Source organism: Protobothrops mucrosquamatus, unplaced genomic scaffold, assembly GCF_001527695.2.
Source record: "Protobothrops mucrosquamatus isolate PMUCROS unplaced genomic scaffold, P.Mucros_1.0 scaffold1717, whole genome shotgun sequence".
NCBI lineage: Eukaryota > Metazoa > Chordata > Lepidosauria > Squamata > Viperidae > Protobothrops > Protobothrops mucrosquamatus.
Genome location: NW_015387865.1, coordinates 377,566 through 402,658, shown reverse-complemented (window position 1 = coordinate 402,658; position 25,093 = coordinate 377,566). Strand labels below are relative to the sequence as shown.

At 37.8% G+C, this 25,093-nt stretch overlaps 1 protein-coding gene across 1 annotated transcript; it reads right to left on the bottom strand.

Moving 5' to 3' along the window:
• Nucleotides 1-24,907, bottom strand: LOC107293726 (cysteine-rich venom protein-like). The gene is made up of 10 exons (XM_015822888.1): nucleotides 24,904-24,907; nucleotides 22,505-22,509; nucleotides 8,066-8,119; nucleotides 6,879-6,940; nucleotides 5,745-5,858; nucleotides 3,990-4,077; nucleotides 2,677-2,825; nucleotides 1,677-1,771; nucleotides 1,000-1,088; nucleotides 1-397 (listed from the first exon to the last, which is right to left on the bottom strand). Coding segments are annotated over exons 1-10 (786 nt in total). The 5' UTR covers nucleotides 24,906-24,907; the 3' UTR covers nucleotides 1-269.
• Between the last annotated feature and the right edge of the window lie 186 nt (nucleotides 24,908-25,093).

The window sequence follows — 25,093 nt, the reverse complement described above, 5'->3', positions numbered from 1 at the left end:
TTTTGGTGATGTTATTTTCAGGCCTTCAGTATTTTCTTTTAATCAACTTTTTTTGATGCTACATAGGCTTGTGATTTTTCCTGTGACCCTTTGAACTTACAGTTTTTATCCCTAGCCTCTACTCCTGCTGATGTTTCCCTTAGGCATTTATAGGACATTCATGCAAAGTATATGAAATCAAATGTCAAGTAAGAATTTGCTGATACTAAAAGATGCCATGATTTTAAGATATTTCCGGCAAAAATAAAAAATATTGAATGGGAAGCCCACTATATTATTTTATTTTGGCAGAAGCAAGAAGCAGGGCATTTTGTCTTCATATTATTATCCTGGCAGCTACTTTGTTGGACCAAACTATTGCAGTTCGAGTACGTATTTTCTTGTGTGCAAGGATTTGCTGAAAATTTTAAAAAGAGAAAAACGTAAATAAAAGTGAGACATCACCAAAAGTACAACTTGCTAGGGACTCTTTTACAATTTTATGCGTTGTTTTAGAGCTCAACATCAAACTTATTTTTTTTCTTAAGGGGTGGATTCAAAGCTGAAGATTTTTAAAAATGAAAATAGTACTTAGAGTAATTATTTAGAGTATATATTAGAATAATTATATGCAGCTGCTGAATTATTACTTTCATCAATAGTCCTGAACAAAATCCAACAAAAAGCTGGTACGGATTTTAAGTTCTTCCTAAGCTGAAATGGATTGATATCGTCCTCGTCTTCCCTGATTCAATTACCTGGGCTCATCAACCACTAGTGTGGGAGCATATAGAAGCACCATTGAGGCAACTCTGGATGTCTGATTATCCCACGATAGCATGCTTCATGTATGTGGTGATCCAGATGTCTTGCCTAGGCCTATCTTACTGGATAGTTGGCTATCTTCCATTAAACCTGTTATTCTACCTAGAGACGATTAGCTCCTCATATGAAATCTGTTCTTTGCTGACATGACCTTTAAAAATGTTGGTTTAATAATTGACTTAAAAAAAAACTTACTGCATAGTCCATTGTCACAATCCGAAGGACAATCCCCACAAGGTGGCCCTGATGTATATGGAGTAGCAGTTTTACCTATCATGTTTCCTCTGGAATGAAAAAGATGACCGGAAAGTAAATTACTTTTAAGGATAGCATTAGGAAATTATATTCTTTCAAAGTGGCAAGGTCAGTAAATGATTTGGGAGATTTTTCATTGCTTCAATTTCATATTCTACCATCAGCCAACTTCAAATGCAGATTTAGAAAAATCACCTACATAGAAAGGATTTGTCCATATGCTTCAGGCCCATTGCTTAGAACTCTTAGAAATTATTTGTTGGAACCCCTATTTCAGGTAATCCTTGGTGTCCTGATATGTTTCATCTTCAATATCTTATATTGAACAAATACCCTCTCCAAAAACTCACATACAATGGCTAAACTTGAATTATTAGCATGCAAAACATATTGCAGTTAGCTAACATATAAGTCTATCTAGGGGTAGCCATATTTTACTGCTACACTCACATTTATTTTGTTCTTTTTATCATACCCTGCTTTATATTTTGTTTGAGTGTAAGATAGTAAACAACATTTGATTTAAGCCCATTGTTTTCTTTTCCAGGGCAATCAGAATCATTCTAATTAGACTTGCTGTAAATGTGACAAATAAAGAAATCATAGTTTATACATACGCTGGGCAGTACTGACAAACATAGAAGTATCTGTATTTTGATGAAGGACAATAGGCAGCAGCACAACCACCACGGTAACTTTTGTACCAAACTATCTGTAGATACAAAAATATGCACACAGGTTAACATGCTAGTAGCTTAATATTGATAATAAGCATACGGATTGTATAGGGGCATGTAAAGAAAATTGCATAAGGGATGTAAGAAAATGCACTATATATAATTGCCTGCTCCTAGCCAGTGAAGTGGGATACCACAATAACAATAACAATGAGTATACAATGAACATTTCCAATCATTTTCTTTCTCTGAATTAAAAAGTGTGTTCATTTCTATAGTTTGCAGAAGCAAAGAAATATTAGAACAAATGAGGCTTCATCCCCTGTGCCTTAAATGTATGTATTTAAAATGTAAAATATGAAAATGCTCCATCCTGAACTTTATAGACCATCTCTTTCTAAAGTGCCCCATCACATCCAAAGCAAGCTGAGTAACTTGCTATTACCAGCAAGTTAGTTCTTCCTTCCTAGCTGCATGAAAGCCAAGATCTGAGGCACTATATGTGAATAACAAATAACAGATTTAGTATGTTTGCAATCCTTTATTTACACTATATCAGAACTTAAAAACAAAACAGTACAACCTAGTCTAGTTTTCTCTTTCCTTAACATGCATTGGGACTATGGCTCTTAGCCAAGATGCTCCTGTGCTCATGTTTATGAAATTACTTAGCGATTGTAAGGACACAGTTGCTTGGTTTTCATGGCCACAGCAACACACATATTTTGCTATTATCTTTTTGTGGGGTGTTTTCTCAATTTTCCAGTCTACCTTCAAGCCATGGCTTTCCTGTGCAGCAGCCAGGCCTGGCTTAGCTCAGTGATTCAGGATCAGCCAAGGACTTGAACTTGATTCAAGGGAGTCTACCTTTTTATCTTATTCATTTTTGTGGGTTTATACCTGTGAACATAGAAATGGCAAAGATATGAAAAAGTACTACCTGAGTGTAATGGCCAGTAACAGCATTTGATGGGACTGCTCCAACGCCATACTTGAAATCTTTGTATTCACCATGCCAAGCGTGAATAATGTCAGTCCATTTCGCAGGATAAGGTGACATATATATATTTTCACCACATTTTATTCCTCCTAAAAGTGGGGAGGGTTAAAAAAAAGCAACAGCAAGAAAACACAGGTGAATACATGTTTTGAAAGAAGCGAAGGACAGCAAAAAAGAGATAACTGAGCATTTCTTATCTCTCCAGAAGCACTGACACATTCGTCTTGCTAAACTATTGGGAAGGAAATGAACATTTTGCACCCAGATTTTTTTTTCTGTGGTGCTTTTCCAGAACCTTTAATTGTGCAAGTTGATAATCATTTGTTTTCTGATGAACATAAAATAATATAGTTTATTTGGAAGGAAATTAGAGCCCAAATGTTAATACATAGTGTGGTACTGAGATTAGGGAGATTAAGGTTTAATTCTCCACTTGACCATGGAAATCTCTGAACATCTTTGAGCTCAGCATCTACCATCACAAACAGCTGTGGTGAGGACAATCTCTTTAACATCATGGGGGGAAGGTGGGCTATAAATGTAGTAATATATAATATTTAAAAAATGAAAAAAATCACTGTTCAAATACTATTTCTCTTGCAAACTAACGGGGGGGGGGGGAAGAAAGGAAAATTAAGAAAATTATTACCTTCTCAATTCTTCTACCCCCCAATTAGAAAAGAAAAAAAAGAAAAGAAGAAATAGGGGTGACATAATAGTAGTATTCCAGTATTTGAGAGGCTGCCACAAAGAAGGGGGGTAAAATTATTCTCCAAAGCACCAGAGGACAAGACAAGAAACAATGGTTGGAAACTGATCAAAGAGAGAAGCAACCTGGAATTAAGGAGAAACTTCCTAACAGTGAGGACAATTAATCAGTGGAACAGCTTGCCTTCAGAAATCGTGGGCGCTCCATCACTGGAGATTTTTAAGAAGAGACTGGATAGTCACTTGTCTGAGATGGTGTAGGTTCTCCTGCTTGAGCAGGGGGTTGGACTAGAAGACCTCCAAGGTCCCTTCCAACTCAATATTCTATTCTATTCTATTCTATTCTATTCTATTCTATTCTATTCTATTCTATTCTATTCTATTCTAATTATCTACATGGGAGTGGCAACTATAGAGTGATTCATAGGTATTACTCTTGCTGCTAATATTGATGAATAAGATTGATTGTAACTGATATTTAATGTGAAATATACTATTAATCCTCTAACCAGTTATAGCCATACTATGCTTTTAGATTGACTTACCAATAACTCTTGAATCGCGTGAACTGTGACTCTCAATACATCTGTACGCCCAACGTTCTGCATTAGCAGCAGCTTCAGGATACCATTCCTGAATAGAATAGAAATCAACAGCAACAATCAATCAATGAAAGAGGCATAATTTAAAATTGCAGAAAATATTTAATCCTTTTTTACTTCCTTTTGGCTTCCTTCAACTCTTGTAGTTAAGAACTCAGAAGTTACAGCAATATTCACTAAAACATCCTTTGAATAGTTGGAGTGGGATTGTATGGCTTCCTTCCCACCCTTTTTGACACCAAATGCAAGCAACCCATGTTGCACCCTGATGAATGCCATTAATGTTTCCTTCTGACCAGCAGTGTTAAAATTCTGATTAAGATGGAGTTCTCTAATGAGTGTATGTTGAATGCTCCTGCATGCAGAAGCCAAAGAAAAAAATATGATATTTTCCAATCCAAGAAAAAATAAGGTTAAGAGATGATAATTATGGTTGGAACCTTTCAACCATTATTATTGTAGCTTGCTTATTTATATTTATATTTCAAATATATATAGCTGTCCATCTCACAAAACTCTGGTGGTGTGCATAAATCATTACATTTGGGCTTTTTATTCTGTTTTCTGGTGATACTGCCATGTGAATCAAAGATCTACCTGGGCCATTTGCTTTGCCAATATGCATTGTTATTTTAATGGGTAAAATACTTTGTAAAACTGGTTTTACTTTTGAAAAAAGCTAATCAAGTTTTTTCATAAAATAAAGAAAAATCAGATTGTACAAAACAGTACAGAAAACTGGTATTATCCTTTTCAAGAACAGACTGGACAGCCATTTTGTCTGGAATGGTATATAGGATCTCCTACCATGGTCAGGCGGTTGGACCAGAGACCACCAAGATCCCTTCCAACCCTATTATTTTATGTTTGATGGCAATTGAAACCACAGTGCATGAATGTAACTGGCAGTATTTTAACTGATTTTCATGTAAAAGAAGGAAAATCCAGATGTCATAGGTATTGTACTATGCTTGTTGTTGTTAATTGCGAAGTCGTGTCCAACCCATTGTGACCCCCCGGACAATGTTCCTCCAGGCCTTCCTGCCCTTTACCATCTTCTGGAGTCCATTTAAGCTCACGCCTACTGCTTCAATGACTCCATCCAGCCACCTCATTCTCTGTCGTCCCCTTCTTCTATTGCCTTCAGTCAATTAGGCCCTTCTCCAGTGAGTCCTATGCTATTTAGGTGCAATTATGTATGTATGTATGTATGTATGTATGCAGCGTAGGTATAATTACTAGAGCACGTGCTATTGATTTCCATGGAATTTATATCAAAGGACTTCACTTGAGACTTCAATTTATGTGAAATGTTCAACTCTGAAAGTCTAGCCTTTGCTGTGATTATGGCAATTAAAGATACAATAGCCAATATTGGAAAAGATATAAAAAATACAGCTATGGGGAGATATTTGATATTGCGGAAGACTCTCTTAATTCCCTCTCAATTTCCTACTTTGATTATATGTTTTCATGATCTTTTTTTTTCATTGTATATTTCTCTGAGTGATATTATAACTGACAGATTCAAATATAAATACAGATGCACCTAAATGCATATGGTCCAAAAAGAGAATCACTCAGTCAATAAATAGTAGGTATGTTCTCTTATCCTATTTGGTAAATCACATAATTTTTATACTAGTAAGAAAATTAAACTTCCAAACTCTCTGACAAATACAATTACATTTAGTTTACCATTTTTAGCATGTTGCTAGCAGTTGGATTCACAGATCTCCTTAAGGAATTGTGCAAGTCAATAATCTCGTTTTGTATTTCTGGTTTCCTGGGTGATTCAGAATCAAAATCAACCTTAAGATAGCAAGCAAAATAAAATAAAAACAATTAAAATTGTATGACTTTAAACAGAACAGGCAACTAGTGGTCTCAGGACTCAGCATCAGTTCTTGTGAATGACTTTGCCTTATCTCTGTCTGTCACCATTCTACTCCGTGCAACTTTCTTCTGATCCCCAGCTATGAAACAGTGGGCCCATTTGTCTTTGTATTTGAAAAGAGACTAGCCATAACATAGGAAAAGGGATCACAGAACCAAGTTAAAATAAATTAATCATTTCCCCCTAATCTATTCTTCAAGGGAATACTGCAATGGTATTTACGTATTTATATAAAGAATTTATATGGATGTCTTTATAATGATCCTAAATGGCTCACAACAGGAATAAAAAAAGAGCCACCCTACCACCAAGTGTCAGACCAAGCAGCCTCATTGAACCCCCATCCTAGCCCAACACTTGGGGAGAGGGGACAGAACCAGGTCTTCACTGCCCTCTGGAAGGCTTTAAAGGGTAGGGATCCCTCAAATCTCAGTTGTGGGGGTGCTATTCCAGCAGATTGGGACTTGAGTTCTGTTATAGACCACAGGAATTAAAATTATTCTTTTCATTAAATCTGTCAGTTTTAATTATATTTGACTGCCCTGTTCAGCATGATTGTGTTTTGCTTTGTGTGTTCAGCTCTGTAATATATTTATGAATTAAAATGAACAGTTAGACTGACCAAGCTTCACTGACCAGTGTTACAGCAAGAGTCTTGAAAGTCTGAGTGCATTTTTCCCAGCCTTCATCTTATTGAGAGCTAAGAGTGGTCTTGTCTGAGAAGCTTTCTCAAATTACATTTCTGCACTGGATTCAGATTTAACTGACTGTTGTCTCAGCTACATCTCTTCCTCTTGCTCCTCAAGGTTACATGACACACATGGAACAATCCAACACACATTAGGCAGTTTAATAAATGATTAATTGTAAGAGGAGAAAGTTATGTACGGTATATATTAAATCTGCTATACGTGATACAAAATTATTAAACTTACATTTCCAGAAGACTGTTGCAGCACTGCAGCAAGAATTGGCAAAACAATGAAGGCAATCATTTCTAAAAACAAAAGAACATTGAGACATATCAATGTTTCATCTCCTTAATGGGATTTATATCAACTTTCTGTAAGTAGTTCAGATATCTCCTAGACACAAAACTTACTCTATGTGTTTTCTCTTTTATTCCCTTGTACTCCAATAGGCATCCTACATATCCATGGTTCATTCCATGGATATGTAAATCATCTATAAATCCACACTAGTTCCTTAAGTTTTCCCTTATTGATTTGCTACAGTAAAAGATAACTTTCACCCCAGTCATTTCCATAAAAGCCAATCAAAAAATCACACCGATCAAAGATTATTGGATCTAAAGTTCAAGATGTCTGAAGGATCCCAGATTGGTAACAGCTCATTTAGAATATGTTGCTTCTCAATCTTTTGCCTTATATCAAGTATAATCAACTATATCAGCAGATGCAAAAGCTACACACTAACACATTTGGCAATAGTGATTGCTCCTGAGGCAATGCAATCAGAATTTGTTCCTGATTGCAAGAATTTGTCCTGGCAGCCTTTATCTTGAAAGCGTGGAAACAGATTGGATTAACATGATACTTAGTTGACTTCTCAGCATCTCAGTGTGTTAAGAAGTGGTGTGACACCACTGTATGTGGAGTTGGCTTTTCTGTGGTTCTTTTCCATGGCTGTAGCATCTAATGAGAAACTACAGGAAGCAGAAACTGAGATGAACTTTAAAATGCATAGCAGAATGAGCAGCGTATAAATTTAATAATTTTTTTTAAAATTAAAATTGTTCGGTTAGAAGGATAGCACTATGCATAAAATATTTGGGGGCACCAAACCAGCTATTTCCAGAGAATCTTAGAAATGTTAGTTTACTAAGGGAAGATCCCAGGGATGCCTAAAAGGATCACTGGAAAACTAAAAAAAACCAGCAGTGTCAGATTTTTTTAAAAAACAAAGCCATGCTATTTAAGCTAGCATAAAACCTAATGTATTATGGTAATAGATGTAACATATTCTCAAAAATAGAACAAAATAAAACAATTTCATAGAAGTTGCATAAATACTAATTGCCTTTCTCCCCCTAAAGTTATCCAAACTTGTTTAATTACAAACAATGGATTTAAACAACCTGCAGTAAAATAATAAATCTTACCTATTGTTTTGAATAAACGTAAAAATAACTTCTTTGTTGCTTTCAGAAAATCGTGGAAGTCAGACAGTCAGTACCAGGTTTATATACGTACCTTCACTGTTTCCTGTAATTCAGAGTGAGCCTTGTAAGACAGAAGTTTGGATTTGTCTCAAGTTCTTTTTTTCTTCTTGGTTGTCAATCAGTCCCTTAACAACTGATGTAACAACAGACTAAAAATAGTTACTTACAACCCATCATTGAAAATATGACTACTACCTGCCTTCCACCTCGGCAACATGATCATATTTTGAGTACGTGGCAACCAGCTCGAATTTATGTCCAGTTACAGTCATTCTCAGTCACATGACTATGATTTGCAACTTTTTTGCCTTTTTCCAGCATAAAATGGCAAAAAATACACATTGGATATACTGAATTTGCTTAACGACTACATGGTTAGTTTAAGCACAATGACGTATGAGCAAAATTTGGGGTCCATTGTGGTTGTTAAGCAAGGACTACTTATAATGTTATCACCCCTGCAGTTACATTTCAAGATAAGGTAAAAATATTGAAAGTATACAAACTGTAGCTTTGTGATCATTCAAACTCTATACTCATATGCTAATAGTGTAGTATGGAGAATGATAACCTTGATTTACCAAAAAAAGAAGTTTGCAAAAGACAAACTAGAAACAAAACTTAAAATAAGCAAGAAAATGATAACATAACACCTATCTGACCTTGACGAATATAAATCACCAGGACCCGACAGATTACATCCCAGAGTTCTGAAGGAGCTGGCAGATGTTATCTCAGAACCATTGCACCACATCTTTCAAAAATCCTGGAGCACCTGGGAAGTACTTGAGGATTGGAAAAGGGCTGATGTGGTTCCCATCTTCAAAAAAAGGGGGAAAAAAACCAGACCTAGGAAACTACAGACCAATCTGTCTAACATCAATATCTGGGAAGATCCTGGAAAAGATAATAAAAAAGAGATCTGTGAACAACTAGAAGCAAACAAAGTTATAACTAGTAGCCAGCACAGGTTTATTAAAAACAGATCATGCCAGACTTCCAGTTTGCCATCGCGGGGCCATGGACGCTAGAAGACAAGCTTCATTTTTCACATCCGAATTTGTCCCGCTGGGGGATCCTGGAAAGGGTAGAAAGTCGCTCTGTAGGGGTGACGAGCAAGGAGGGCCCCCTTCTGTTTGATCCGGGGAAGCCCTCCAAACCAGCGGGGGAAAGACCAGCCATAGCAATATGGCTTGTCACTAAGCTGCTGACAGTAAAAATCACCACCAAGCACTTTTAAAGCAACATGGATGAGGTGAGATCTGATCCTCTCTTTAAGACTTTAAGTATTTTTTCCTGTAAAAGCTGCCCAAAGTATTTTCCCCCCTGTGAGGAGAGAGGGAAGGGAATTTCTACCCCATGCTCTAAGAAAAGCAGCGACTAACTACCTAGGGGAAACAGAGCAACTATAAGAACAATTTTAATCTAATTGGATGTATATGCTTTTGAAACTTGGGGACTAAAGGTTTTCCTATTCTTACTGGAGACGTTTGTTTTTATCTAAAAAAGAAAATAAGACTTGAAAAACTATCATAAAAAGCTTTAAAAGGTGTCGGTGATAGCTTGTGGCAAAGTATGGTATTACAATTTGTTATTCCTGAAAAATACTTGGCTTGAAGCCCAGACTCCAGAAAAAACTTCTCTGACCTTGACAGTTGCCACCTGTGCAAAACTCAGCTGCAAAGAAGAAACTTCTGGGTGGCGTATCTGGCCTGTTTGAACTATGAATGTAAACTTTTACTGACTTTCAGAGCTATACTTGGAGAATTGCTTTCCTATTTCTTTACATGAGAAGCATATGTTATTATACAAGATGATGGAATACCTTGGACTACAAAAACTTACTTGACAAACAATTTCAACTATAAAGACTACCTATAACATGTGAAATAGATCTCCCTATCTAGCTATAAAAAACTATTTTTATCGTTTGATTCTAAAGTCTTCAACTTAACATACTATCAAGAGAATATATATATGATATGGACCCCCTTTTCATTACCGCCCTCAATGTGTTGCTTTCCATAACAACAGTTCCATGTCCTGCCAGATTCAGCTGTTGTAGTTGGCTCTGTTTTACCCCTTGACAAATACCAGGGATACCTCTCTGGGCTTCCCACATTTACAAACCTGAGGTTCATAAATCAGCTTTACCTGCTAAGGATGTCTATCAGGATTGACTCAAGGAAGTCTGAAGGTGTTTCTGTCAAATTTTAGGCTAGTGATCATTGATCCTCAAACACCCTATATTAGTCTGACTATCTCAACCACATTTAGTCACAGAATGGTCACAGTAACCATCTGTCCTAATATGGACCCCAAATACTTGTAACTATTTGGATACTGCTGTCAAATCTATCCATAGGATATTCATAGTATCTTTTGGTCTCAGTACCATACCAGGGATGCTGCCACATCTTCCATCCCTTCTCACCATGGCCATGCTACAAGATCCAGGCTACACCACTCTTCGGGTCTTTGAGTAAGCTTAAGGCTTACAAATCAGAGCAGGTTTACTTAAAGCTTAAGAAATGACATACATGTCATATAAAATCGAACATCTAATATTTTGTAAATATTTGCAAAGTTCATCATGCTCATTTAAGGGAATGTCATCTTCTTTCCAAATTACATCCTTTTTTTTTTTTTTTTTGCTTCTTCTGACAACCTGAGAAAATCTAGAACCAGTTTTTCCTTGTAAAATATAAGCAAGGACTGGGAGTGAGAAAGGCAAGAAAAAGATCAGGTGTGTGTGTGGGGGCTATGTGCTTTTGCCAAATTATATCAAAATAAAGGAAGACTCAGTGTTTCTCACAGGGCTCCTTTTATTACAACCCAGACAGAATTTCCCCGTTCTGAGAGAGGGCATCACCTGCTGGAGATGTACATAACCATTTCGTGGTTATCTCTAAAGGGCAGTCGTGGGATTTCTCTTACGAATGTTCTACACTAAATTGAATAGGCATAAAGAATCAGATGTTTATCAAGCGACTAGGAGCATCCAGAGGAAAGTGCCCTTTCATTCCCATTCTACTATTGCTCCTCCAGGCTTTTTATTTTTAGAGCCACATTTGGCTGGCAACTTACTTGAATTTTGGGTAGGAATAAAAAGATCTGAACCAAAAGAAAGTTAGCCTTTTCCAACTGTGCAGCAATGCGAGAATTTTAAAGCTACCATTGCTTGCTGGGACTGAAGTAATATTTATGAAATTTGTTCTGTACCACTTTTTTACAAATGTAATGTTACTGAAATATTTTTAAAAGAGTAAACATTAATGCAAGCTAAAAATAAGAGTAAAAAGGAAAAAAGAAACGGGAAAGGGAAGCAATGAAAGAGAAATCTAAAATACAAAAAGAAAAAAGACAGAAGAAAAATAGAAAATAACGAAAAAAGGTAAGTGGCTTCCAATCTGCTTTGTAGCACTTATAAATACAATTATAGATTTACCTCTTTCTCAAAAATTATGTTGTGACTCTCTTCTTTGTGTAATCTATCCCACCTACTTGTCAAAACTATAGTGCGTAAGTATGTTTTTCTGCTTTACACAAAAAGTCCATAAGGTTTCCACTCAGCAATAAATGTAGATAATTGTCTTTTCTCTCATCAAACAGGTCAATTTGGCCATCTCATTCACCAACCACTCCTCTGTATTATCAGTTCTTTCAAGTATTCAATTATTGGTTGAAGAAAGGATCAATACTGTCCCAGTCACAGTTTGTAATAATTTTCCCTATCTTCAGACTTGTTATAATTTTATTTAATAACCTAGCTAGTGTTGCAATGGAAAATTATATTGGGACCAAGTCCAATTCTCCTTAAAAAAATAACTCTCCCTACTTAAAGGATCAGAAAGTGAAAGCAGTGGGAAAAGTTATGCAGTAAGTCATGACTTTATGCACATATTAAAAAGATTGAACAATATTATGTACATCAAGCTTCAAGGAAGTATAGCAAGGTCTTACATACAAATTAAATACTCTGCCAATGTTGTGATATCTTTAGCTACAACACTAAACTTACAACATGTCGGGGTAAATTAGGTTGTCTTCATATAAGAGTTTCTAAATAAGTCTCTTATTTATTTATTTATTTATTTACTTACTTACTTACTTACTTACTTACTTACTTACTTGTTTTTTTTTTGTTTATTTATTTATTGCTGATCTTGACAGTAAAAGCTGTAAAATGGTAAAACATTAATATGTCTAAAAAGAATAAAATAGAATAGAATCACAACGAAAAATAAAATTACAGTTGAAAGATGGGAGCAGGATGTGTGTATGTGTGTGTGTGTGACTTTCTTTTAATCTATCAACTACGGAAGTGTGATACTCCTTCCTTACTTCCCTCTTGTAGACCTCACTGGATAAGCTTTTAAGGACTTCTCAAATTTGTGTGGCCCATTTGCATATGCGTAAATGAGGCCGCTAGTGCCGCACCAGTGCGCGTGGTCCCATTTGTGCCCACACGAACACATACACCAATTTGGAAGCTGCTCTCCTTCCCTCTGGGCTGCGAGCCCGGAACGATTGGAGACCTCTGTTCTAGACAGTCTGCATTAGAGACTAGTTGGAGATCCCTCAGTTCCTTTTAATATTACTGATCATAGGAAGCAGTTTTGAAGCAGTTTTGGTGGGTCTGCTCTCATTTCTCAAATGCTACTGGAAGCACTGCTTAAACCCATTGAGAAGTATCCTGAAAAGTACAAGTACAAGTATCCCCTGTACATCTTTTGATAACATCCATGGTAGCACAGTGGTTAGAATACAGTATTGCAGGCTAATTCTGCCAACTACCAGCAGTTTGATCCTGACCAGCTGAAGGTTGACTCAACCTTCCATCCTTCCAAGATTGGTGAAATGAGGACCCAGATTGTTGGGGGCAATGTGCTGACTCTGCAAGCAGCTTAGAGAGGGCTGTAAACCACTATAAAGTGGTATATAAGTCTGAGTGCTATTGCAATTGTTATAATTTAAAAGAGAGAAAGGCAAGCAAGTGTTGAGTTTCCTAGTCAGTATATGTAAAAGAGGTCACATTACTTTATAAAAAAAAAAATCCAGCAACATTTAATAAAGATTGTGTATATACATAGCTATATTTATTTCAGACATTTACCAGTCTAAAATCACATCAAGAATTACAATCATTTCAATAATAGTAACAGAAACTATGAGATAGCAAAGATCTTAATCACTCTGGTATTTCTTTAGTGTGGTAAGGAGTGGTATAGAACCTATTAGAGTGCATGATGGAAAGCATTTTTTTTTATTTCTTGTGCTTGTACATATCTATACTTTGATACTTCAACCTAGTAAATACACATTTATCTTTGTGTGCTTCTGTTTGGGTTTGTTTGATGAGTGCATGCACCCACACATACAGATACATAAATATGTAGATAGATAAAGATCAGTGTGCAGGAAGGAAAGTGATTGGCTGCTACTTTCCTGATCCACAAAGCTGTGCAAAGGCTTTCCTAGCCACCAGGTCTTCTAGTTGGAATTGCAAGGCCAGGAGAAACCCCAAGTTGCAGAGCAGGTCTGTCTGGGTAGTGCAACCTGTCCAGAACTAAGAATGTTAAAATCCTGGATCTTGAAGCTCTATGCACCCAAAGTCATTTGGTCTTGCCGATGTTCAGCCGAAGTCTGTTACCCCCATCCAGACCCCTGCAGCCTCCAAAAACTGTGAGAGGGCAGCAACTGCATCACTTGGATCACTGGTGTGTGTGTGTGTGTATAAAGTTGAGGATTATCATACTGATGATACCTCAGTCTATGGTGGTGAATGATCTTACCCAGTGGCTTCATGATAAAAAGGAGTAGGGAGAGCACCGAGTCCTATGGCATGCCAAAAAGGAATGGCCGTAGGCTGGACCTCTCACTCCCGATCAAAACTGATTGGGACTAGCCTTGGAAAAAGGAGCCAAACCAGTGCAAGACTGTGCTGCCCAACCCAAACCCTAGAGCAGGTCCAAAAGGATATAATGGTTCATAGTACTGAAGGCTTCTGAGAGGTCAAGGAGAACAAGGATGCTTGCACTACTTCCATTCCACCCTCTGTAGCGATCATCAACAAGTGTGACCAATGCTGTTTCTGTCCCATTACCAGGCCTCAATCCTGACTGGAAGAGGTGTAGATAATCTATTTCATCCAATATCCTCTGAAGCTGCCAAGCAACCACCTTTTCTATCATCTTCCCTAAAAAGGGAAGATAAATAACTGGATGGAAATTGTCCAGGCAGGTGGGATCAAGTGATGTTTTTAAAGGAGGGAGTAAACCAGGGCCTCCTTAAAAGGCCCTAGGAACATCACTTCTACAATGAAGGATTTACCACTGCTTGAACTCACCTGACAGTCACCATTCTGGAAGCTTTCATAACCAAGAGGGACAAGGATCTAATTGACAGGAGGTTGCAGTGATAGCCTTGAGGACCCTGCCCACTTTATCAGATCCAAAGGATCAAACTGTTTCCAGACTTTTCCCCAGGCATCTCACATGGACCTGCATCACACATGATTCCAACTGGAAATGAATCCAAGCAACTTTGTTTGTTAGGTGTTGAACAAATTCCTCTGCATGGCGCTGAAGATGATCACCCAAACCCTCCTGTTCCAGGAGGGACCTGGTGGTCTGGAACTGGGCCTCCAGGTGTAGATGCAACAAGAAATAATGCTGTTTCACTGCTCTTATTGCCATTGATAAGCCTTAATAGCAGCTCTAATATGTTCAGTAGGAATCATCCTTTGTTTTCCTACGGTGGTGCTCTAAGTGTCTCATAACATATTTCAGAACCCACATCTCTTCTGTGATGGATTAAGAGAGGCCACATAGGGGTGATCTTTTTCCAGAGCTCGGCCACCCTTTGATTCCAGGATTATATCAAGGCTTCAGCAGGGTCGTGTGGCAAAGCCCCTGGGATATCCCCCATTTCCCTCTGGAACCCATTTGAGTTCATCAGTTGCTGGGGTGGACCGCTTAAATGGATCTGGCTTCCCTATGAAGGGGTAGTGGTGGTATAGGAGAATCCCAAGGATACCAGGGCATGATCTGATCATGACAGAGGGGATAAGGTTAGATTCCCTTACCAAATCATGTTACCATTGCTCTGACAAAAAGATCATATTTGGTATGTGACCACTGTCCTAAGTTGGATCCAAGATGATCTGGGATAGGCCCATGGCTGCCATGGTGGCTATGAACTTCTGGGCTGCTTCCAAAGCCAAACCAAGAGATGATAGGTTGAAGTCCCCCAGAACCATAAGTCTGGGGAACTCCACTGCCAGCCTCAAGATGGTCTCCAGGAGCTCAAGCAGAGAGGTTGCTGTGCAGCCAGGTGCATTAGCAACAATCCAAACTGATCTCATGAGACTTGAGAAGCAAGGCCCCTGAAGGCCAAGAGAGATTCTGGATGACCACTTTCATCCCACCTCTCCTACCCTGGGGTCCCAGCTGGTGCCAAATCCTAAACCCGCCTAGCCACATCTCTGAAAGGGAAACACCTGCCTTGTTTTGACAAATAAGATGTTCTTTAATAATTATGATCATCAGCAAAAAAAATGCAACAAGTGTTTCTTATTTTGAAATGAATGTCAGGCTGGCTGGGCTAATACATTGCCAAATCAGACAAGCACTTTAATGATGTAATAGTTAATTTTAATTATAATAGTACAATCTTTCTTTTTAAAAAATTAGCAATGATCTTGTTTAGCTTCTTTTTGTGCCTGGGTGAATGTTGCATCAATCTGATGGCAAGATGAGGCATTTGTAAGCTTGTATAAAGTGGGACATACATGGAAAACTGTTTCAAGCTAAACTATATTGATCAGACATAAGTAATGGTTACCAAGGGATGGATAAATACCTCATATCCACCTGCGACATTAGATAAAATCTATTCCTTCCCCTTAATAATCAGGCCTGCCTTTGGAAAGCTTCTCACGGTCAGATTTCCATTTAATGCTTCCAGCTTTTAACAGAAATGAAAAAAACAGTTCATGATGTATAAGAATTTGTGGCTATATACAAACATTTCCAAGAAGTAACCCAGTAAATGTGTAATGTGTGATATCCTTCCTTGAATGCTTTTTTACACCCATTGAAGTTTTATGTATTTCATGTTTTTGACCTGCAATCATTGGAATCAATGCCCTACCTTTCCTTTGCTTTAAACAATTAGCTAAGATCTTGCCAGGTCTTTCACTGTGTTCCCAGGGTCTCTGTCATAAACATGTCAGCATGAATTCTGTCTGATATTATATTATAGCAGCTAATTTGTATTTCTTTTTCTTTATTTTTCTGTACAAAATATGGGCATCTAATCATCTGTGCTCATAAATGCTTCAGTTGCTGTCAAGCAAAATCAAGCTTCTAATAGCGAGTGCCACACAAAGTGTACTAACCAAACAGGTGGTAAGAAAATAGGGGAACTCAGGCACCACACAGGTTATGTCGAAAGTAAACACACGGTCAGTCATGAAGGACTCAAATGTCTATACACCAATGCACAGCATATGAACAGCAAACAGGGTGAACTAGAAATTCAGGTTAATGAGGGCAGATATGATATTGTTGCCATTACAGAAACATGGTGGGATGAAACCCACAAATGGAACACACAGCTAGAGGGATTTAAATTATTTAAAAGAAACAGACCAAATAAAAGAGGAGGTGGAGTTGCTCTCTGTACAAGAAATAACTACATCTCTACAGAAATAGAGCACAACAATGATGAAAACTGTCCTGAATGCATTTGGGTCAATATAAAAGGGGGGGAAATGACATTGCCATAGGTGTATACTATAGGCCACCTAACCAAACAGAGGAAATAGATGAACGTTTTGCTAGTCAGCTAACTAAGGTATGTAGGAAGCACATCACAATAGTAATGGGGGACTTTAACTACCCTGACATCAACTGGAAGATAAACTCTGCACCAAGTGGAAGATCAAACAGATTCCTGTCAAACCTAGCAGACAACTTTGTCACCCAAAAAGTAGAGAAGAGAACTAGGGGATTAGCCATTTTGGATCTAATTCTCACTAAGAGAGACAAAATGATAGAAGGTGTTGAAGCCATAGGAACCTTGGGAGAAAGTGATCATGCAATATTGGAATTCAACATTATAGAAGCACAAGCAATAGGACACAGTCAAACTAGGGTCTTGGATTTTAAGAGAGCTAATTTCAATAAACTTAGAGAGGGCTTGGAAAGGATTCCATGGATGAGAATCTTCAAGGGGAAAACAACTCAAGAAGCTTGGGAAATTTTGAAAAGCGAGATAATAAAAGCCCAGTCTAGCACAATACCAACAAAGAAGAAAAATAATAGCTCTCAAAAGAAACCAGCATGGCTGCATAAAGAACTCTCTGATAAATTGAAAGATTAAAAAAGGACAAATATAGAAAATGGAAAGAGGGGCACATAACGAAGGCAGAATATCAGCAAATAGCCCGAGCCTGCAAAGATGAAGTGAGGAAAGCTAAGGGTCAAAATGAACTAAGGTTTGCGACCAAAGTCAAAAATAACAAAAAAAGCTTCTTTCAACATGTAAAAAACAAAAAAAAAGTGAAGGAAATGATTGGTCCAATAGTGGGGGAAAGTGGCAAGAAGATGACAAGCAACAGGGAGAAAGCAGAACTATTTAATTGATAGATTAAAATTGATAGATTCTTGCTAAACTACCACATAAACATAGGAATACCAAGGTATGTTCTAGTAATTTCCCCATCACTAAAATCAGAATGAAGAGTTTGTAATTCCTTGGGTTATAGAACATAGAATATTAGAATTGGAAGGGACCTGGGAGTTCTTCTAGTCCAATGCCCTGCTCGAGCAGGGGACCCTATACCATTTCAGACAAATGGTTGCCTGATCCCTTTTTGAAAGTCTTCAGTGATGGTCCGAGCACCCACAACTTTTGAAAGCAAGCCATTCCATTGGCTGATTGCTTTCATCATTAGGAAGCTTCTCCTTAGTTCTAAGTTGCTTCTCTCCTTGGTTAGGTTCCATCCATTGTTTCTTGTCTTGCCTTATAGTGGTTTGGAAAATAGTTTGACCCCCTTTTGTCTTTGTAGGAACCCTTCAAATACTGGAACACTACTATCACGTGTCCCCAGTCTTTCTTTCCATTGGACTAGACATATCCAATTCCTGTAACTGTTCTTCATATGTTTTAGCCTCAGCCTCCTGATCATTCTTTTGCTGCTCTTCTCTACACTCTTTCCAGAGTCTCAACTTCTTTTTTATATTATGGTGACCAGAACTGGATACAGTATGTGATCTTACTAAGTCTTTGTAAAGCGGTACGAGAACTTCATATGATCTTCATTCTATCCCTCTATAAATGCAGCCTAGAATTTCATTGGCTTTCTTGGCTGCTGCTGCACACTGTTGGCTCATATTTAAGTGATTGTCCACTAGGACTCGAAGATCCCTCTCACAATTGCAGGCATTAAGCCATGTTTCACCTAATCTGTACCTATACAGTTGGTTTTTTTTTGCCTAAGTGTAAAACCTTACTTTGATCTACACTGAATTTCATTTTATTAGATAAGGCCCACTGTTCAGGTCTGTCAAGATCTTTTTGGATCCTGAGTTTGTCTTCTAGGGTGTGAGTTATTCCTGCCAGCTCAGTGTCATCTGCAAACTTGATGAGTTCCCCTTCTATTCTCTCATCTATATCATTTATGAAGGTACAGCAGAGTACTGGGCCTAAAACGGGTCTTTGGGGTACCCCACTGCTTACTTCCCTCCATGTGTATGTAATTCCATTGAAAGCTACAGATTGAGAACAATTTGTCAGCCAATTACAAACCCATCTGGTGGTGGGTGCTGTCTAACCCACATTGTTTTAGCTTGCCAAGAAGTAGGTTGTGGTCTATTTTATCAAATGCTTTACTGAAATCTAAGTATACTATATCTGCAGCATTTCACTGATCCACTAATTTAGTCACTTTGTCAAAGAATGAACTAAGATTTGTTTGGTGTGATTTTGATGAACCCATGTTGGCTTCTGGTTACAACTGTTTGCTTCTAGGTTTTTTTGCTTGATTATCTTTTCCAAGATCTTCCCAGGTATTGATATCAGGCTGATTGATCTGTAATATCCTGGATTTATTTTTTTTCCTTTTTTGAAGGTGGGAACCACATCAGCTCTTTTCCAGTCTTCAGGTGCTTCAAGAAATTTGAAAGATATGTTTCAATGGTTCTAAATCATGTCTGCCAGTCCCTCTAGAATTCTGGGGTGTAGTCTATTAGAATCCAGTGATCTGAATCTGTCTAAAGCTGACAGGTGTTCTCTCACTTTATTTTTGCATATTTTATTTTGCATTACTAACCTGTCATTTACAGTTCTGTTTTTGGTAAGTTGAGTTGTGTTTTCTTTTTGTGTGAAGAAACATGCAAAGTATGAATTAAGCATTTCTGCTTTGTCCCTATTACCCATTATTTCTTTGTCATCTTCTCCTAATTGTTTCTTTGACTTTTCTCTTGTTTTTTATGTGTTGAAACTTTTTTTTATTGTTTTTGGCATTTGGATCAGAGAGTGGTGTAGAACCCATAAGATGGCTGTATTGTTTTTAAATAGCTATGCTGCCTCAGGGATTGTCCTGTATGCCTTTAATTGTTTGATTATTTTAATTCCTGTATTGTTTGTATGGCTGTTTTATTTTTTATTTTTTGGTACCACTTGTGTTTTGAGTTATGAATGTGAGCTGGACAATTACAGAAATTGATTGATTGAATGAATGAATGAATATTGCTTGACGTCTTCATCTCACTAGCTTTGGGAAAGCCAAGATTAAAAGCAGATAAAGTCTGATGAATTGGAGACTGAGGACTCTTTGGGATTGGGGAGTATATGACAGTTGGATGCTTTTGTCCTTCAATGTACAGAGACTTTTTCAGATTGGATGGCCTTAATGTGTTTTGTTTGACAGCATTTCATTTATTCATAACTTGTACCAAATCATACAGAGATGTCAAAAATACCTTTAAACATTTCCCCATAAATATTATCAAGTCATTATCAAGCCTTTTATTTCTATCTGTTCTAGTGTGAAATGGATCCATCTAAGTTTAAGATGGCTACTTTCTTGATTTGTACATTGAAATCTAAAGAGCAACTACCTACTGTCTACTTAAGAGGACTCAAAATAAAGGTCATCTTCTGTAGGAGAAAAGGCTTTTCTGTTCCATAAAGTTTTGTTTTTGACATTTTACTGAAGCCAGATCCATATATGTTCTGCCACTTGCAAAACAACACATATAATTAATAACAAAAACTACAAGTTTCTATTGTTACAAGTGACATTTTGTGCCTATAGTTCTGTATCAATGGAACTGAATACCCAGGTGTTTGCTTCCATCCGTGAGTTCTGAAGCCAGGCCAATATTAAGAAATGACAATATTTGAAAATCTTGTAATAATAAGGATGTTTTCATAGAAAAAAGATTGATCTGTTTATTTTTTTTTCAGAGATGTCACATCTAGTGGCACTTTTAACTCTGGCTGTTAGCCTATATCAAGTATGAGCTTTGTGACTGAAATCTGGAAGCAGTTTGAAAAGCAGCATCCAGTAGACAGGGATTCCTTTATGGTAGTCTCAAAGAATTGTTCTAAGGAAATGGTTAAGAGATGATATAGGGACACATTCTGCCACTCACACTTTCTACTAAAGTAATTGGCAATCTGAAGCCCCTGGATAATATTTTGGTGGCTTTCAGAACTCCTGACAAACTTATGACAATTGGCTATTTTGAGTGAAGAAATACAAAGAAATTGTTGTAGAAATTTTAATATAAACTCCATAAGTAAACTCTCTTCCCAAACAAATAGTAAAGCCTCAAAATGTCTTCCTTTAAACTCAATAAAAACTGAACATGTTGAACTAGCACATATAATTTGATTCAGTCCTGTCTAAAGCCAAGTCTGGACCTTGTTGAACCTGCCCATCCCTTATTAGTTAGGCACTCTGGAATCAAGAAAGATGGTAGAACAATGAAGCAGAAGCAGCACAGAAACACAAAGCATTGAGTTTAGAGCAATGTAACAGACATGAAGAGGTACTTTAGAACAGGGTCCCCAACCCCTGGTCCATGGACTGGTACCGGGCTGTGACATGCCTGCAACTGGTTCGCACAAACAAGCAAAGTCCCATCTGTGGGATGCAGGCAGCACACAAAACCATGCACTCTCTGGTCTGCGGAAAAACCTTTCTCCACAGAACCGGTCCCTGGTGCCTAAAAGGTTGGGGACATCTGCTTTAGAACATTACCTATAGTCTAGATCAGGGCTTTTCAACTGGTGTACCACTTGTGGTACTTTGCCACATGACAGGTGGTACACGATGGCTAGCCAAGTGTAGCAGGGGAGGGGAATGAGCAGAAGCGAGCCAAGCCTGATGGAGAGGCAGCTGCAGAACTGTCTGGGCTCCGCAGAAGCCCCAGGAACCGGCAGGGCTCCAGCTGATTGGCGCTTCCAGAAGCAGCTTGGAGCTGGAGGTGAACTGAAGGGGGGAAGAGAGGAGAGGCTATAAAAAAATGTGGTTTGGGTGGGGGAAGGGGGAAAAGACAACAGGAAAGGTTTAATCCCTTTAAACAAATGTAATTAGTTTTACCGCCTTTAATTGAGTCTGTGGCTTTTAAAAAGTTTTCTTTGAAGGTAAACTGGCTTAATTTAAAGCTAAAGCGTTTCGCAATTGCCAGAGCCTTTCAGTCTAGGATTGCAACATTGTGACGTATGACACGCCTGAGGCAGCTTAAAGAGGAAAAAAAACGGAGTTTGTGTTTCTTTATTTTCTTGCTTTTCACTTGATTCCTGTGTCTTTAAGGGTACAGGGAAGGGATTGGAGGGGTGCATTCTTACTACACTGTGGAAGAGCTCAGAAGGGCCAACCAGCTAGCTCAGGAGTCTAAATTTAGCAACTTTAAGAGGGCTGAGGAATTCTGGGAGTTGAAATCCACAAGTCTTAAAAGTCCCAAGTTTGAAGACCCCTGAACTAGCTGCTAGTGGTGCATATTAATAAACATGGATAAATTCATCATATATTTGTCAGTGCAAAGGGAAAGTGATTCAGCAAAGGAACAGCCACTGAAGAAATTAAAACTGGTATTTTTTTATTTTTTTCCACAGTTTGTAATATTTTATTAGATTATAGAATAAAATACAAAAATACAAAAGCAAATAGTAAGACACAGTGGGGAAGAAAAAAGGGGGGAAAGTGAGGGGGAGAAGGGGAAAAAGAACATACTTCCTCTGTTGCAGTAGAAGGAAGCATTATTTATTTTTTTATTGAACCTCAACTTTTTGCTTTTCCATAATATTATAAACTAGCCATTTCTATAACAACCAACGAATCTAATCAGTAAAACCCAAAATCCCCCCTTTTTTAGTCATCAAGTTTTTGACACCTTGCTAAGCACTGGTGGTACTCAAATATTGTCATGTCCTAAAAGTGGTACAATCTGTGAAAAGGTTGAAAAGCCCTGCTCTAGATCAGTGATACTGAAACTGTTTGAATCAATTACTCCCTTCCCCAGTTTTTAATAATGCTATTAACCCCTCCCCCAACACTCCCACATAAATTCCGTTCTTCTACCCAAGCAGGTTAGCAGTGGCAGTCTGGAACTGGATTCTTGACTCACAAGCATTTACAAATTATTTCACTATCTCCAACTGCCCAAATTACTCTCTAAATTACTTTCTAAATTAAGATCCACACACTTTCCCTAAATATTGCCATCTGATGGGAGCTAGGAAGCATGCCTTTTCTATGGCAGCCCCTGCCCTACGGAACACTCTACACCCTGAAGTTCAGCAGGCCTCCACCTTTTAGACTTTTATAAGGGTTTGAAAACCTGGTTTTCCCTCCAAGATCTTGGAGAAGGCTAGCACTTTGATTTGGCACCAGGATTTTGTTTTTAATTTTTAATAGGTTTGGTTTTATAGTTTTAATGTGATTTTATGTGTTTTTCAGTCTTTGATTAGAAGCTGCCAAGAATTGATTGAAAGATGGGTGGCCGTATAATGGTTATAAACAAACCAATCAACCATTGATCGAGATTCTCCAATTATCTTCTTCTTTGTACTCACAGTCTACCCTGAGCTCCAATGCAAATGAAGCTAAGACCATTGGTATAATAGGCCAGATCCATGTTACAGACCAAAGCTACTTTCTACCTACTTTCCAAAATATGTAAACCAGGCCACTCATTCTTGATATTGAAACCATCACAGCTGGAACATCAGCTTTTATGGATTTGGTGCTCAGACTTTATGCTGCTTAGTGTATCACACATGCAATTTGCATCTGCAGAAACACTGAGTCTTCCCCACCCTTCCTTCTTCCACCTTCTCCTAATTTACATCCTACACCAGTTTAGCCGCATGATATATCAGGTGCATACCATGCTACTTTTCAAGCTTCTGAGTTTTGGCCATTGTAGAGTAACATGGGTATCCTGTAACAATATCAATCATTGAATGTAGTGATCATACAATTGATTTAATTTTATGCAAATCAATGCAGTTCAGGTAAATAATGTTTTTATTTACAATACCTCCATCTAGACTGCCTATCAAGATTTTCATAGGGAGGTTCATTTCTTATTTCTCTCCTCTATCCCAATCTTCCCCAGCCTGGCCCTTCCAGATATGAGCTGGGGCTTCAGCTCTCACTATTGTACATTAGCTCCTCCTATTTGGCAACCCACAATTTAATTAGATGTAGGGGACTAGTCGTTTTCTCCATACTACTTCCAGTACCCCTTTACCAGACATGAAGATAGTGATTGAGAAGAATTGCAATTTAGCAACATCTGAAGGAGTCCAGATTCTTTACCCTGTTTTGCATTACTGGGAGAAAGTACCGTATGTGGGTGGGTAGGTATAAGCAGGGTTTTTTTTCTCATAGAACGCCCAGAACGGAGTTCCGGCACCTTTTTTGGATGGAACCTTGTAGGGTAGGCAAGGCGGGTTGTATGACGTGTGTGAGTTCTGGCACCTTTTTTTTTTTTTTTTTTTTTTTTTTAGAAAAAAAGCACTGGATATAAGATCTACACTTACTTCAGAGGCTCTAGAGGGTATACAAAATCTTTCTACTCTACCCAGACTTACTGTTGTGAGATGGGCACCCATATAAATTATTTATACATTAAAAAAAATCAAACAGAATGCAAAATACAATAAAAACACAAAAACTGTAGGAGTAGCAGACAATAGTGTTTTGAATCTTTCCTAATTGCTTTTAGTTGATTCTAGGGGTTCCTCTCAAAACTGAGTACACCTTGTTATACAAGTTACTTACTTGTTACTTACACCCTTGTAAGGTCATTGCTTTATGGATTAGTGCTTTAGTGTTTAGTCAAAATTAATAAAATGAGAGAAGCTGAAAATGAAGTTTCCCAATAAAGGTTTACAAAAATCTGGCAATATTATGCTGTGTGATGTTTAAGAACTGCAGTAGGTGGGCACAAAGTCTTTTCCCCTGATCCATCAAGTAAAAACACATGGTGGGGAAAGGTCAAGGGAGCGAAAAGCTCTTTTATTTTACTTTACAAGGCTGTGAGCATTCTAATAATGGAGGCAGGGAAGGAAAATTAAGGAAATAACTTTGGCAATGCAGTGCTGTGGTCTGAAAATACAGGGCTTGAATCCAATTTGGATTCAGATCCTGTTCCCAAGGTTGGGCCCATGCCAGACTTTTCTCTTTGACGTTTTATTCCCCATTCCAAATTAAATAAATATGAAGCTACTCAGGATTAACTATGTCCTGTTACATGTACTCTGAAACCAAACATTTGAGGAATAAATAGGGAATTATATCTGTTAAGCTTTTTTATACTGCTTTTGAAAATTACAGAGCAATGAAAACATGAGTAATTACTACACATTGCCTGCAAAGAGGGAAATGTACTTTTCTTAATATTTTATTAAAGTTTGTTATAGAAATAAAAATGAAAATTAGAA

What these genes read in the sequence shown, in the direction of transcription:
- LOC107293726 (XM_015822888.1), bottom strand. An exon ending in ACGTTTATTCAAAACAATAG is followed by an intron (nt 6,941 to 8,065) that starts GTAAGATTTATT and finishes TTTTGTTTTTAG; the next exon opens with AAATGATTGCCTTCATTGTT. An exon ending in TTACTGGCCATTACACTCAG is followed by an intron (nt 1,772 to 2,676) that starts GTAGTACTTTTT and finishes TTGTATCTACAG; the next exon opens with ATAGTTTGGTACAAAAGTTA.